Source organism: Manis pentadactyla, chromosome 8, assembly GCF_030020395.1.
Source record: "Manis pentadactyla isolate mManPen7 chromosome 8, mManPen7.hap1, whole genome shotgun sequence".
Classification (NCBI taxonomy): Eukaryota; Metazoa; Chordata; class Mammalia; order Pholidota; family Manidae; genus Manis; species Manis pentadactyla.
This window is the reverse complement of record NC_080026.1, coordinates 124,708,862-124,726,742: the sequence shown is the minus strand read 5'-3', so window position 1 is coordinate 124,726,742 and position 17,881 is coordinate 124,708,862. Positions and strand designations below refer to the sequence as shown.

The following is a 17,881-nucleotide window of genomic DNA, read 5'->3' as shown; positions in this document are numbered from 1 at the left end:
AAAAATATATATAATTCTGCCATAGTTTTAGCTTTTAGACCTCGACACATATTACAATTGCTATTTAAAAATCTGTTGTAAAACTTTTTCGAAAGGATATAGTTGGCATGCAAAGATTTAAGATCACAATATATTAAATACAGCTCTTTACTGCAATAGTTTTCTACCTTTTTAGACTGAAGTTATAATTTATAATGTGACAAGGCTCTCTTTCCTAAGTTAATTCTATTGTTACAGTATTTAATTATTTTAATCTAAGCTGTATTGTGATGCTACTTTTACATGTAATGGAGACATTTCAACCAAAATAATTTAGTCAAACAATGCTAAAAGAAATATCTTGGTAATGCTATTTTATTTGTATTTTTTTGAACTTCAAGTAGTTTGTGTCCAGAAGAAATTTTTCTACCTTCAAGTGTATTTCAATTTAACAACAAAAATAATGATGATAGTCCTCAATAAATTGTGCTTGCTATGTGCTAAGCACTGTACACTTAAATTTTCTAAAACCCCAGGAGACAGGTGGTATTATTAGGCCCTTCTTTACAAATGTAGACACTGAGGCTGAGCGGTTCAGTAACTTGCCAGGATCACAGAATAAATGGAGGAACTGGAGTCTGAACCAAGGCAGTTCAACAGAAAAATCTACTTTACATGTTGCCTCTTTGTGTTAATTGCTACCCTATGAAATCTAAAGAACGCAGTTTATTTCGACATAACTTTTCATTGTCAAATATTTTTATAAATGTAAATTGTATGAGAAGTGACAATGGCATCCATATATTCTGGGGCCTCAGTCTCTGCTTAATCACCTTAAAATTAGATAAGAGCTTTTCATAATTACTTTATTTTGCCCCTGCCATGTGAGAACAAAGTACAAAGGTGACTGTCTATAAACCAGAAGAGCTCTCACCAGAAACCAATCATTTTGGTCCCTTGACCTTGCACTTCTACCCTCCAGAACTGTGAGAAAATAAATTTCTGTTGTTTAAGCCACCCAGCCTGTGGTACTGTGTCACGGCTGCCCGAGCTGACTGACACAGTCTCCCTGACGACAGACATGAGACAAGGGTTTCTGCTATCAACACTTTTATTAGCATCACATGAAGGCCCTAATTTGTACCGCAAGAAAAGCAAAAAGCTTCAAGATTAGAAATAAAACTCTAATTATTAGAAGATGACATACTTTTAAAGCCTCTACCTGCCAAAGGAGAGCTGTGTCGGTATGTATCTAAGTGAAAGACCAAATCAGACCTCCATTATCTAGTTCTCCCAAGAGGCCAGCCTAGTCAACTATGGTCTACCACATCAGGGCCAACTCTTCATAGGAATGAAGTGTGAGTATTTCTTTGGCCTTGGTCTTTGTGTAGTTATTTCCTTTCGAAGCCTGAGGAATGAGAAAGAGTGTAGAAACAGACATGTCAGGATTCAGGTGTTTTGGAATGATTATGATGATGGGGGTGTGTGTGAAATGATAACCATCCAGAACACTTCCTGTGTTTAAGGCAATGAACTAATAGCACTTAACATGGATTATGTCCTGTAATTAACAACCTTAGGAAGTCTTATTATCATCTCCATTTTATAAAAAAACTCAAACTGAAAAAGGTTAAATAATTTGTTGAAATGCACCCAGCTGAACCTGGAATACTCATCCATTAGTGAGTCTGGCGCCAGATCAGTAGTGCCCTGACCAGGATGCAGGAGGTACAGGGGCGGGCCTGTGCTCTTCCGGCCAAGCACTGGCGTGGTGCACTCTCTTCTTCCTGCCTCTGCCCTAGGACCTCAGCTCTGCCTCCAGAGACCCACGTACATCTTCACGCATGATCAGAATTAGGCATGTGACCAAGTGTAACCACGGCTCTCCTCTGGGACGTCTGGCTAGGTCCACTCCTTTTCCCCTTTCCTCCCCGCAGCCACTGAACAGCCTATGGCTGAATGATCTCTTTCAAGTATTTTTTTCCAGTCCCTTGTCTTTCCATCTTTGGTTTGGTTCAGCTTATGAACATCTCTGTGACTTTTATGATCACACTCTATCTTACAGTAAACATTTCCAAGGTACTATGTGCCAGGCACTGTTTTAAGTGCTTTAACACATATTCATTCTTGTAACTGTCACAAGCAATTGAGGTAGGTGCTATTAGTATTGTCAATTTAGATGAGGAAATTAAGGCAAAAGAGGCTAAATAATTTTCCCAAAGTCATACAACTACTAAGGTATGAAACTAATTAGAACCCGAGTGGTCTGGTTCCAGAATCCATGCTCATAATTACCATGCTAAAGGCCTCTCAAGTTTTTACCCTGCCTGATCATTTCACTGAGGGCTGAAAAGTAGTTCTTACAAATGAGGATTAAAGAAAAAGTCTGGCACTTATAACGTCTATCAACCTATTAATAACTCATACTGTTCATCCTGGATTTTGAAATCTAAAGCACATAAGTACATCAACAAGTATGGTTATTAGCTTTGCTCCTTCTAACAAGAATGTAGCAATCATGAACATTTCAATTTTAAATTAACAGTGCACTTAGTATCACTGACTTTCAACAGTCACAGATTCAAAATTAAAAAAGGACAATGCCAAAAGCTAAGAAGGTTTGGAGTGTATTTTTAAAGGCCAAACACCTCATAATTACCATTAAGGATTAATGAAGTAGTTTCAGAAAACAGGAATAAAATCAACAAATGAAATACAAAAGTGAAAAGAAAATTACCTGACACCCAGCTTTTAAAAATTGTTATTTTAAGCAACTATGATTAAAAATAGATCCCACCGGCTAGAACTGTCTAAATAGCAACTGTAAAAGTGTCCAAAAGTGTAAAGTGTTTTCTACACAGTCTCTAAGCCTCCTGTGAAGTCAAGCCTTAAGCCATTAGGAAAAAGCAGCAAAGCCCATGGCCCCCATGGCATGGGAAGAGACCCATTACAGCTGAAGGAAGGGTAGAAGAAGAAATCTCTCTCTCTGTGTGGGAGGGGCAGGGAACAGTCTGTGGCCAAAGACCCCATACTGACACTAACAGAGGTATCCCACTGCTGGAGGAAAAGCAGGAAACTCTTCAACACCATACACACACGCAAACCAGAGTGTGGCTGCCAGAGAGAGAAGGAACAGGAACAATGAAAAAGCTCCCCACCTCCTTTCATGGAGGCCCAGGCGGACACAGCCTCCCTAAGCCTGAGGCTGACCAGAACAACAGAGAACACCCCTTTAGCCCTATGCAACCTAGTACGGAATAAGAGAGCAATGACCTACCCACTGGGGAGCTTCAGGACTTTACAGTGAAAACCACTGGGGCTGAGCTCTGCAGGGGTGGAGTACTAATATGAGAATCGAGACCCCCATTCTAAGGCAACACCAAAAGATGACAGCAGCCCACTGCTAGAGGAATCCAAGGGCTATGCAAGCAGACAGTAATCACCGCAATGATAAAACTCAGACCCAGGCTAGGTTCTAATTAAATTGATTCAAATTCCCATAATAATAGCTTAAATACTATTTATCTCATCATCCTCTGTAGTTCTAGATGACTGGAACATAATAAAAAATGAGAAGACACACGTGAAGTAAAAAAGAAAAAGAAAAAGAATCCAAAAAACAAAACCCATTTTCAGACAAAGTAATCAATTAGAAACAGACTCAGAGATGACCTGAAATTTGGCTCTATATGACAGACTTTGTAAGGATGATGCTTACTACGTTAAAGAATCTACAGAAAAAGGTAGCCAATATACCAAACAGATAACAAATTTCAGCAGATAGATGTAATCTATAAGAAATAGCAAAATGCAAATGCTATATAAAAAAGAATCCTCATCAGAGATGGAAAAGTCCTTCAGAGGCTCATCAGTTAACTAGCACAGTTGAGGAAACAATCAATGGCCCTAAGATAAATCAATACAAATTATCCAAATTGAAACACAAAGAGAAAGGGTGAAATAAAAAGAACATAATATCTTAAGATTTGGATGTAATATCAGAGTCTAACAAATGAGTAACTGAAATCTTAGAAAGAAGAGAAAGAGGCAGAAAAAGATGATGGGTGATTATTTTTCACAAATAATGAAGCACATTAAACCACAGATTCAATGTATCAGTCAAACTGCTGAAAACCAAAAAGAACATCTTGAAGGCAACCAGAGAAGAAGCACCTATATATCAAAGGAATCAGTAAAACAAAACTATGTAAGTTATAAAACAATGGAATGATATCTTTAAAGTATCAAAGAAAAAAATCAATCCAGATTCATAGATGGAGTGAACATATCTTTCAAAACTGAAGGCTAAGTCCTTTTTCATATTCCTCCTGCACCCCTCCCCACAGAAAAAGGTGGCCAAGAGAAATCACTGTCAGCAGATAATGTGGTACAAGAAACATTAAAGGAAGTTGTTAAGGCAGAAGCAATATTATTCCAGAAGGACATTTGGGACTCTAAGAAAACAGCCACTTTGGAAAGTTTTGTCAGTTTCTTATAAAATTAAATGTACATTCATCATATGACCCATAAATTTCATTTCTAAACATTTGCCCAAAGAAATAGGTATGTCCACATAAAGCCTGTACACAAATTTTTATAGACTTTAATCATAACTGTCATAAAGTAGAGATCTGAAATATCTCTCACAGAATTAATAAAGAAATTGTGGTACAGCCATATAATGGAATACTATTCAACAATAAAAAAGAACCAGCTACTGATACATGCAACAACAGGGATAAATCTCAAAAGCATTATTCTAAATGAAAGAAGCCAGACATAAAAGACTATACTGAGGAACAAAAAATAGATCTGGAGTAGGTGGTGGAGGTGGTGGGAGGGACTGGACAAAGGGTCAAGAAAGAACTTTTTGAGGTGAAAAAAATATTCTATATCTTGATTGTAGTAATGGTTATAAGACTGTATATGTCTGTCAAAACACGTAGTACTTGTAACTAATAAAGGTGAATGTTACTTTCTGTAAAGTATACCTCATTAATCTGGCTAAAAAAAAAAACAACTTTATAAACACCTAGTCAACATAGTAAGATAGTATAAGAATCTTCTTACATAAGAGTGTAAGAATGTTCTCATATTTTAGATATAAAAATAATATAACTGTTTTTATTTTAACAAACCAAAAACATACTAGTCACATTGCATAGTTATTCCTCAAAAAAATCTGTAAATCTTATTATCTTTAGAGGATACTTTTTTTATGGTATTTTATAGCATATTAATGGAAGTCAGAAAAGCCTATTACCTAAGCACAGAAATACCAACATTGTAGATATTTAGACTAGCACACTAAATAGTTGGATTTTAATCATTAAAGGTTGTATAAGAACAGCTAAACTTCTATCTAGGGAAAAAGCTGATTAAAGAGCCATGGAAGGTTGATAGGATTTGCGCACATTATCCTTTCTATAAATGATTCTAAATCAGGTAGAGTATAAAGTACTTAGAGACTAGCAAGGATTTGGGCCTTTATGATAAAAAAAAGTCTCAGGTTATTGTCTGGCATGAGTGCAGTCAGCACAGTGCTGATACACATTTTAGAAATATGGCAAAGTTTCTGCTCTGAAAAATGAATTTATTGTAGTTAGTAATTATTTTCAGTGCATTATGAAGTTCTGACCATATTTACAGTGATAATAAAAAACAAACAGGTGAAAATCATTTTTGTTGAACCCACTTTGTTAGTTATTGTGCTTTTCTCACTTTAATGGCATCATAAGGTTAAATATTCAGGCATTATTTAAGAAAAACATATGCATTTATATATTGCATATATAATTAAGACAATTAGAGGTATTTCAAGTCCCTTCCCTACTCTCCCCTTGATGTTATTTATTAACTGGGTCTCTTGGTAGGTATATATTTAACTGAGAATTTATCCTTGTTATTTTCTTTCTCTTTACCTAATCTATTCTGTTTAAGATTCTTTTTAAGGTTTAATTTTTAATTATATATGCATACAAATGGATACATGTTATATACAAAATTTACATAAAACTAGACATCCATGTGCATACCATCTAGCTAAAAGAAAGAGATTATCTGAAAACCTTGTGCATTCCTCTATGATCATAACCCCTTCTCTTTCCAGAAGGAACCATCAGTCTAAAAATGGATGTTTTCATTTTCTTCTTTTACTTTTTAATTTCTCTTAATGTATAATTCAGTTTGCTTGCTACTGAACTTTCTAAGGATGGTTTCTTTCACACTGTAGGTCTCTTCTGTAACTTGCTTTCTTCATTCAACAGACTCCTTCTGATACTTGGCCATGCTGCTACATGTAGCCATGATCCATTATTTGCACTGTAGAACATCCCAATGTGTGAAGATATTACACTATCTATTCTAATATTGATATTACAATATCAATTTCAGGAATATTCTATAAAGTTTTTAAAGTATTAAAAACTTAGGTGCTTATAAGAACTACTTTTCTGAGGCACAATCCTCTTCAGGTTGCATTTAATGCCCCATCTGTTTAAACCAGTTGAACCTTTACATAATCTAAATGTACATAATTCAATATGAAAGCGAAAAAAGGAGGTTGCTTCTATGAAAAAAGAAGTTGAACTTTGGAAAGATTTAATAAAGGCAAGTAGCTAAAGTCAAACTGTTGTTGAATGAAATTGTGTGGAAAGAAATTGTAAAGAGTAAGTTAAAATAATTTCAGCCCTCAGATTTCTTCATAGGGGTTTAAAAATTCTTACACACTTCAAGGAAACCAAAACAATATATTTTGAGTGGTGCAAAACTGTTGGGGCCACTTGAAAAAAAGGCTTTGGTTTTACATCAAATGACTGGCTTAAAAAAAGGTACTTTTATAGTTCTTACATTAAAGCATTTTTAGTTTTATGATCCCCAGATTTAACAGATTTTTTTTTATATGGATTATCACAGCTAATAACTTCAGCATTCTGTATTTATTTACTTCTATTTTTATTTCACAAAGGATTCAGGTAGCTTACAAATAAATAAACCTTAATAAGATAGATAAATTTAAAATGAGTAAGAAAACTGAAGCAATAGGTAAATAGGGTAGAAAAGAAAGACAGCAGCCATACTAATATTAAAAAATGAGTGTTATGTTTCTATTACACTTTGCTAAAAATAAGTTTGTCTCTAAGTTTTCCTAGCAATCAGTGCAACAATGTAAACAAAAATCAGTTATGATCTTTAAGTTACCTAGGAGCTTAAAAACTGACTTAATACTTGGGAAAAAGTATAATTATCTATAAAACAGACACCATAAAAAAATTTCTCCAGTAGATTATCAGAGAGGTTATTTATAAGGTAATAACTGAAACTACCCCAGCAAATTCTTATAGTAAAAATAGTAACAAGTCCCACAGGGCTGTGTTTTGATGAATACATAATATGAAGCACATATAAATATAAATGAATGTGATATGTTTATGTGTTGACCTATCTTTTAATGAATGGCATGATGTCAAAATATAGTTTAGTAAAAACAATTGTAAGGAGAACAAATATTCTATGATCCAGTTTCCCCATAATCTGACAATATACATCAATCCAGCTTTAGATTTTAGAGTAATTTAAAGCAGTGGCTCTTAAAATGCTTTGGGCAACATACCACTTTGAAATTCTGATGAGAATCTGTACAATTCCCCCAAATCTTTACATAGAGTTTCTGGGAAGTTGAAGTACTTCATAAAGCCTAACCATGAATGCCTTGGGTATGTAACTCAAGGTTAAATACTCTTGGACTAGCGCAGTCCTTCATGCAGTGCTTGAAAACCATTTTCTCTTAGCTAGCATTTTGTAAGGTGTTAAATTTAGGTACACTAAAGATTATTCCTCTTGCCAAGTACCTGAAGTGAAGATATTTTAAGTTGTAAGTGAAATGCAAAGTCATATGCTTTTAATGATCTGTTGAGCTGAGGTAAGACTCACTTTTGTACTGAAAACTGAGGTTAATAAAGACACGAGTCTCAGATAGTATATCACTCCAACTGGAAGCTGAAGGTTGTACTTGTCAACAGAGACAAGATTTTCCTTGAAAAGCAATTTGGGTGCATTTTCAATATGAGATAAACAACCAGAAATTCCATGCTGGAAAGTATGGTTAAAAATTTGTAGACCAGAAAAATATTTCAGTACCCCTTGGCCATTAAATAAACCAACTTAGTAAAACATCCAGTAATGTACTTTCTGTTTTAAAGCAATGTAAACTCTGGTATATGTGATAAGATTGAATTACTGGTCCCGTTTATTCATTCCTCTTAATAATCTTATACATCAATACCCTTACCATGGCCTCACTGTAGATAAACTGCACATCCCTGCCCTGTAACTCTGAGCTTAGTTATACGACTTGCTTTGATAACAGTAGGTAAGCAGATATGACATGAACAAAAGCTTAAAATATGTGTAACTGGGCTTCTCTTTTGCCAAAAGAATATGCCTCAGACAGCTACTTGCCCAAGGAGTATGAGAAACAAATGGAGCAGATCTGGACTCAAGGAACAGGCTGGAACAAAGCCCAGGCTTGGTCTTGATCAGTTGAACCCCAATGCCATATGTGAGTGAAAACACAGATTTAGGTTTGTATGTTTTGGATGGTTCCTTCTGAACCATTATTGTGGCAATCACTAACAGATACAGTAAATACAGGCTGTAAGTTGCAAAATGTAAATATCAATATCTGAATTGCTGTTATGAACTATTAGCTTTAAATCACTGAGAGCTTACATACTAAGGGCAGAATTGTTTTTTTTCTTGAGAGGCTTTAACAGCATACCAAAGTAACAGTTCTTATCCAGATTGGCAATTTTACTGATAGATATGTTTCAGACTATTTTTCCATCTAGAAGATTTATGTTCAAATATCCCAGTGGTGGACCAAAGGCAGGGAGGCAGGGATCAGTATTTTTAACCTTGAAATTATTTAGAATTGCTGGTGCACAGTGATAAAAAGGAAGACTGAGTTGTATTTGGTTTTACTGCTGTTTTTAAATTCTCTACATATAATACATCCCCTTATTAACTGCACCTGGGATGCACTGCTCCCTGTCTTCCCAAACCCTTCTCCCATGTGAACCACTAAAACACCTCATGCTTATTAGGACACAGAGTTCCAAAAAATGGAATTCTTAAAGATAATTTACACAAAATACCTAAATTATATATAGTTAAGTGAAGGGAGTACCAGAAGTTCATTATTATTTTATAAATAGTAAAAGCTTTATGAAAGTTAATTGCAGTGGAAGAAAACTGATGTCTTTGAATTATAACCAAATTAGTATAATAATGGAGAATTATCTCAAATATAAAGCCATTCAACTAAACTGGTGCTTATTCACTCTACAAATATATTAAGACTATACAAACCATTTAGTCCCCAATCCCACTTTCAATGTATTCTAGTAATTTTCTTTATTCATTACTTCGGTTTTACACATGTAGATAACCATCTCGGTACCATTAGACCAAGAAAAAGAAGAGCACTACTGCCCGGGATTATCTTTTAGTCTGACTGTAAAGATAACATAAATCTTATTATCAACATCTGCATAATTCAGTAAAGTTACTTAAAAGAAGTTGTATTTCAATACAAACTTTAATAACCTAAAAAAAGCAGACATTTCTTGCTTTTTTTCAAACTAGAGTAAATAAATAGGATGTTGTTAAATTGGTAAGTTCATGAACAGTCTTCCTGAACTTTTGAAACCATACTCCTTCCAATTTAAGAATATTCAGAACTACATTAATTGGAAGCTGCAGCTAAGATAAAATTCTTTAACAGTAAGGCAATATATATTCTACCTTGTATATAAAATATGTAATGTTATATGTAATAATATATTCTCTATCTTGTATGTGTTACTGCTGGCTTTGTTTTTACCCAATTATCAAATCCCAAGACATAGATACAAAAGAATAAAATAACTAGCAATATAATTATTCCAAATCAATGTCTCCAAAATATTTTTTAAATCTTGCGTTTATTAAAAAAATACACAGATATTTAATATTAAAAGTTTACATACCTGATGTTCCAAAAACTACATCCCAAGGAGAACTAATGGGCTGATGTTCTCCCTTAGCTCCACCTTCTTTATCTGTACCTTGAATTCCAATGCCAGCTACAGTGCTCACCATCTTGGCTTCCAGGTCAATCTATAGAAATTAATGCATGTCTTATGCAATGCATGTTAGTTTGGTTTTTTCTTTTGGTACATGGAGATTTCCAACAATAGCACACAGAAAATATCTGGAACACAAATACTCTTAAAAAAAGAGGCTAATCAAGTATAGGCTGAGCTTATTATTAAAATGCACAAACTCGGTCCTTTTTGTTTCCCACGTTCCTCTTACCCCCACCCTCGCCCCCATCATCCTCTACCATCTCAACTATAAAATATGTAGAAAGTGAAATTTGAAATTTTAAAGCAAAATCTAGAAAAAAATGCATGTTTCTTAAAATTAAATTATGTATTTCAATTATGCTTGGCTGGTATCTGACAACTAGAGTTTTATATGTGCTCGACACTGACTCACAAGTCACCCATCCATTCATCCTCAAAATAACCCTATGACTATGATTTTGATGATTTTAGATGAAACTGAGGCAAAGATCATTAAGTAATTTTCTGAAGATCTCACAGCTAGTAAGTTGGGATTTGAAACCAGGCAGTTCTAGCTGTGCACGGTCCTGCCTCTGCTTCATAACCTGAACCACTCATGCATGCACTCTATTGAAAACAGATGCTCTGATTTCATCTCCTGAGACCCTTCCCCTATATTTTACCATGAAGTTTCAAACACACGGGAAAGTTGAAAGAATATTGCCGCAAATCCATATACTTACCACTTACTAACAAAATATTTCACTTGATTTATCATGTATCTTATCCAGTGATTAATACGTCAATCCATTTATACTTTTTGATGCATTTCAAAGTAAATTGTAAATATCACTACACTGTTCCTAAATATCTCAGCATGCTTATCATTAACTGGAATTCCATATTTTATCAGAATTTTTTTTGAGGTAACACTTAATAATGACATACAAATAATACAAATCTTGTGTATTATTTGTTTATCAAAAATGTGTAAAGCTGTATAGCCCCCACCCAACTTACATAAAGATATAGAATGTTACCTTCACTCCAGAAAGTTCCCTTATGCCTCTTTCCAGGCATTCCTGCCTCCGGAAGCAAATGCTATTGTTTCTTTATCTTAGATTATGTATTTATTGTAGGACTTCAGGTAAATGGAATCTAAGTATGGCCTCTTGTGTGTGAGGCTTTTTTAATTTAACATGCTTCTGAGATTTACTGTATAACAACGGCTTGTTCCTTTTTATTGCTGAGCAGTATTCCATCCTAGGTATGTATCACAGTTCACTTAGATTTACCTAATGATGGACCCCTGGGCTATTTCCAGTTTGGGGACTTTAAACAGAGTTGCTATCAATATTCTTGAATAAGCCTTTCTGTGGACATCTGTTTTCACTCTTTTAGGGTATGAACAGGACTATAACTGCTATGTTAAAGGGTATACATAATTAGTCTGATAAAAAAATGCCAAGTTTTCCATAGCAGTCTATTATATTTTATAGTCCCACCAACAATGTATGAGTTCCAATTGCTCCATATCCTTGGCTTTGTCATTCTATTTTTAACCATTATAATAAATGTATAGTGATATTACATTATGGTTTTAATGTATACATATTTTTTAACTCATGATGTTGATTACTTTTTTATGTGCTTGTGGTCATTGTATATTCTTTTGAAAAATGTCTTTTCACATCTTTTGACCATTTTTTATTGGGTTGTCTTTTTTAGCTATAGGAACCTTTATATTTTCATGCATAGCAATAATCCCTTCATACATATGTTTTGTGAATTTTGGTAGCAATTTTCTGACAGCCTGTGGCTTGTTTTCATTTTCTTAAGAGTAAACTGTAATGAGAAGTTTTTAAATTTTGATAAATTCAAATTTGTTTTTCTCTTTTAGGATTGTTTCTGTGTACAGTCTTTGAGAAAACTTTGCCTATGTACAAGTCACAAAGATATCCTATGTTTTCTTCTAAAATCTTTATGGTTTAAGCATTTACATTTAGGTCAGTGGTGCGTCTTGAATTGATGTTTGTATATGGTATGTGAGGTAGGGATCATGTTTCTTTTTACCCTGTATGGACATCTAGTTGTTCTAGCACAATTTGTTGAAATTTTATTGTTTTGATGCTTTTTGGAAAATCAAGTGACTGCATATAGGGATTAGGTTATTTCTAGGCACTTAATTCTTTTTTATTGACCTACAATACCTATGAAAGTACCATGCCATCCTGATTAGGGTAGTTATAGTAAATAAGTCTTGATAGCAGGTAGTCTAAGTCTTTTAACTTGTTTTCAAGATTGTTTTAGATTTAATAAATCCTTGTTTTTGTATTTCCATGTAAATTTTGAAAGCTGCTTATCAGTATCTACCTAAGAAAGCCTACTGGAGTTTTGATTGGGATTGCTTTGAATCTACAGATCAATTCAAAGAACTCTGCCATCTGGGGCCCTCCAATCCAATACTGGGTTAGTTTTTCTCAGCAATATACTACAGTTTGACATATACAGGACTTGCATGTATTTTTAAAAATTTATTCTAAGTATTTTATGTTTCTTATTGCTACTGTAAATGCAAATTTTAAATTCTCACTTACAATTGACTGTTAATATTATATAAAAAATAGTTGACTTTTTCATAGACTTTCTATTCTGCAGCCTTCCTAAATTTACTTATTAGTTCAAGTACCTTTATCATAGACTCCTTACAATTTTCTATGCATGACATGTCATTGGCAAATAGTTATTCTTCCTTTTCGGCCTTTATGCCTTTTATTTCATTTTCTTCCCTAATTACAATGCCTAGTACTTCCAGTACAATGTTTAATAGACATGGTGAGAGTGGGGATCCTTGCCTTGTTCCCAATCTCTGAGGGAAATCATTCAATATTTTGCACTAAGTGTAGCTGTAGGCTCTTAGTAGATGCCTTTTATCATATTAAGGATGTTATTTCCATTTCAAGTTTACTAATTTTATCATGAATAGGTATTAAATGTTTTCAAATGTTTTTCTAAATCTAATGAAGCAATCATATGGTTTTTTTTTTGAGAGGGCATCTCTCGTATTTATTGATCAAATGGTTGTTAACAACAATAAAATTGTGTATAGGGGACTCAATGCACAATCATTAATCAACCCCAAGCCTAATTCTCAACAGTCTCCAATCTTCTGAAGCATAACGAACAAGTTCTTACATGGTGAACAAGTTCTTACATAGTGAATAAGTTCTTACATGGTGAATAGTACAAGGGCAGTCATATCACAGAAATTTTCAGTTTTGATCACGCATCATGAACTATAAACAATCAAGTCAGATATGATTATTCGTTTGATTTTTATACTTGATTTATATGTGAATCCCACATTTCTCCCTTATTATTATTATTATTTTTTAATAAAATGCTGAAGTGGTAGGTAGATGCAAGCAATCATATGGTTATTATCTTCTATTTTGTTACTACAGTGAATTACATTGATTTTAGTAATATCCTCTCATATTATTTTTAGAGACTGCCTATAATGCCCTGAATTTCTAAAAAATATTAATCAATGTACTCTTATCTATATTTTTTACTGAGCCAAATCTGCAAAAACATAATAGGCAGCTTCAAACTATTGATCTTGATTTAAGAAATATTATCACAGAAGCTGATAATTATAATCAAAGAATTCATCTTACAGAAAGCCCCAGGTCCAGGTAATGTTACAGGGGAGTTTTAATGAATGTTCAAACATCATTTCTGCTTAGACAAATTATTCCAATAAAAAGAATAACAATTAGCTCATTTGATGAGGTTTATGTGACCTTGATTCCAAAATCAGGCAAAACAGTATGAGAAAATCAAACATGTCCATTTAATTTATGAACATATTTAAAAACATCAGCTATAGGATAACCAAATCCAATATGACTTTTAAAACTTCACCATTAGGTAAGATTTATCCCAGGAATGAAAAGATGGTTTAACAGCAAACAAACCATTAATATAATTCATCATATCGACTCACTAAAGGCAAAAATTTATATAGTTATTTCAATACTTGTAGAAAATGCATTCTAAAAATTATATAATAAAATAATTCTTAGTAACTAGGAATAGAAACTTTCTTAATTTCATAAATACTTCATTTCCCAAAATTACATAAAATATTAAACTTTTGGAGAAAATTTACATACATTCCCTTTAAATTATGACTATACCCACAACTATCACTGCTAATGTTTAAAAGCAATTGAGATTCTGGCCAGCAATATAATAAAAAAGAAAACAAGAAGTATAAAAATAAGAAGGGAAAAGATAAAACTATCATTCATTTTTTGTAGACAATACAATTATTTATATGACTCAAGTTTTTGCACAAATGGGTAAGCTGACCCTAAAATTCATATGGAATTGCAAGAGACCCAGAACACCATAACAATGATGAAAAAGAAGAAAGTGAGAGAACTCATACTTCCTGACTTAAAAACTTACCAATGGAGAAAGAATAGTTTCTTCAATAAATGGTTCTACAATAACTATATCCAAATGCAAAAGAATGAAGGTAGACTCCTACCTAACACTATGTATAAAAATCAACTCAAAGTGGATCAAAGACTTCACTATAAAATGTTTAGAAGAAAATAAAGGAGTATATCTTTGTGATCTTGGATTTGGCAATTGATTCTTACCTATGACACCAAAAGCAAAAGCAATGAAAAAAAAAAAAGAATCGGAATTTTAGACCCACACAATGTAGTACAGTATGTGAAATTCTTATTCTGTTAAGGGATTTTTACCTAGAATATATAAAGAACTACTACAGCTCAATAATAAAAAATAAAAATAACCCAAATAAAAAATTGGCAAAAAAATCTGAAAAGACACTTTTCAGAGGAAGATGTACAAGTGGTCCATAAGCATAAGAAAAAAAATGATATGATTACTCATTAGGGAAATGCATATCAAAACCACAATGAGAGGCCACTTTACACCTAGTATGATGCTGAGAATCTAAAAAATGGAAAATGGAAAAAAACAAGTAATGGTGAAGATAAGGAGAAACTGGAACCATATTGCATGTAAATGATGCAGCTACTATGGAAAATAGTTTGGTACTTTCTTAAAATGTTAAACAAGTATAACACATGATTCAACAATTCCAACACTTAAATTTCTACCCAAGAGAAATGAAAATGTAGTACACACAAAACTTGTACATGAATTATTCATAACAGCCCAAAATGGAAACACCCTAAATGTCCATTTTCTGGTGAATAAATAGATAAAAGTGGTATATCCATAAAATCAATGCTATTCAGCAACACAAAGGAATGAACTACTAAATTTACTAAAACTTCTTGAATTATATACTTGAAATGGGTGAGATTTATCTATGTAAACCATATCACAATAAAATTGTTTAAAAAACATGCACACATGGTAATTACAGGTATGCTTTGGTTAGGTAACTATATTCCTATTATGTTAATGTGTCTGCACAATTTAATTAGTCGTTTAAAACCTATCCATGCTGAAGTTACTCTACAAGAAGATATGTCAAAGAAATAATCAATCTTCCCAGGTTTTCTTCTGCCTGCTACTTCTATAGCTTTTCTTCTTCCTACCTAATCACAACCTTTAAATAGAACTCGTGCCACATGTCGAATTTACCGAGTATCATAATTCTTCCAAGTGGTAAAGACACCTCAAGACAAAAGCTGGGCATAGAAGCCACAGGGCATAAATATGCAAAGAAGTAAAAAGCTAACCTTTTCAAACGATAAGGCTTCTCTCTCACTTACCAACTTAACATTTCCCTGTATGGCCCCGGAAGATGACTGGTTAGCCAGAGACGGGTAAGATTCCTCAAGGGAGGAACAACCTAAGACAGGCACAGTCGCAGGGGGCCATCTGGTGAGAAAATGGGGAGCAGCAGAGGTGAGGCTTAGAACCTCCCCCCTCATGTTCTGAGAGAAATCTTCTGCATACGTGGATGTTTATTGTCCTCGTCTAGCGCGGATTAACACATAGTCTACAGGCACACACCTGATCATCTACATTTGCTCTCTTACAACACTAAACTCTGTTTTCTACCTTTATCTCGTATCTACCTACCACTTCAGCATTTTATTAAAAATAATAATAATAGAGAAATGTGGTATCCACATATAAATCAAGTTTAAAAATCAAATGAATATTCATATTTGAACTGACTGTGTATAGTTCATAATGCATTAACAAAACCGAAAGCTTCTGTGATGACTGCCCTTGCACTGTTCACCATGTAACTTATTCACTATTTAAGAATTTGTACTCCATGTAAGAATTTGTTCGTTATGCATCAGAAGATTGGAGACTGACGAAAATTAGGCTTGGGGTGGATTAATGATTGTGCATTGAGTATTGACCCCCCTATACAGAAATTTATTGTGGTCAACAACTATTTGATCAATAAATATGAGAGATGCCCTCACAAAATATATATATATATATATATATATATATAAACACACTTCCAATTGTAAAATAAATAAGTAACCGGGATGTAATGTATAGCATAAGGAATATAGTCAAGATATTGTAACAACTTGGTATGGTGATACCTGGTACCTAGAACTATCATGTATATAAATGTTGAGTCACTGTGTTGTACACCTGAAACTAATGTAATGCAATGCTGTTGTCAACTACCCTTCAATAAAAAATAAAAAATTAAAAAATTAAAAAAAAACATGCACACAAAACACTACATCTTTTACGTCATATACAAATAAAAGGATATGAATGAAACATACCAGAATGGCTGCCTACATGTGTGTTTATATAGGGAGAAAGCCAAGGGAAATGGAAATAGGATAAAGAGGGATTTATAATTAATAAATTATTCTAAACAAGAGACAGGCATGCACAGAACAATGATGTTTGTGAGCTGCGAATGTATGAATATGATCAATCCTCAACAAATAGGGTCTTAAACAAAAGTAAAATACAATAAATATTTTTATATTTTTAAAGACAGGCAAGAAATAATAATTCCACCTCACTCCCTATTTTTGCATACACTAAACTAAGTGATATAATATAAACATAACTTCAGGTAACCTAAATTTGTTGTGATTATGCTACTTAGAAAGTATTTGAAATGCAGTGCATACTCCAAAACCCATTAAGTTCTAAAGGAAGCGAAATAACATACAATTAAAAAAGGACAGGTTTGCTTTGGCTATTTGGGGGTCTTTTGGCTCAAGACTGCTTTGGCTATTTGGGGTCTTTTGTGGTTCTGTATGAATTTTAGGATTATCTGCTATAGTTCATTGAAAAATGCCATTGGTATTTTGATAGGGATTGCTCTGAATCTGTAAATTACTTTGGGCAGGATTGCCGTTTTGACAATATTAATTCTTCCTATCCATAAGCATGGGGTAAATTTCCATTTATTCGTGTCTTCAGTTTTTTTCATCAGTGTCTTAGTTTTCAGAATACAGGTATTTCACCTCCATGGTTATGTTTGGTCCTAGGTATTTTATTCTATTTGATGCAATTGCAAATGGAACTATTTTCTTGATTTCTTTCTGCTAGTTCATTGTTTGTATACAGGAATGCAACAGATTTCTGTATATTTTGTATACTGGACTTTGCTGAATCTAGTTCTAATAGTTTTTTGGTAGAGTCTAGGGTTTTCTAAATATTTTTCTAAAGTACATACTGATATGATCATATGACTTTTATCCTTCCTTTTGTTAAAGTGCAGTATCACATTGACTGATTTACTAATATTGTACCATCCTTGCATCCCTGGAATAAATCCTACT

The 17,881-nt window shown here is 33.4% G+C and overlaps 1 protein-coding gene across 2 annotated transcripts in view; it reads right to left on the bottom strand.

Annotated features, from left to right (window-relative positions):
- Nucleotides 1-17,881, bottom strand: part of NHLRC2 (NHL repeat containing 2) — a 57,016-nt gene that overhangs the window by 18,510 nt on the left and 20,625 nt on the right. For both annotated transcript variants that reach the window (XM_036899102.2, XM_036899103.2), the window contains one exon: nt 10,008-10,137. In XM_036899102.2, the coding sequence (XP_036754997.2) occupies nt 10,008-10,137 (130 nt within the window). The remainder of the gene's footprint in view (nt 1-10,007; nt 10,138-17,881) is intronic.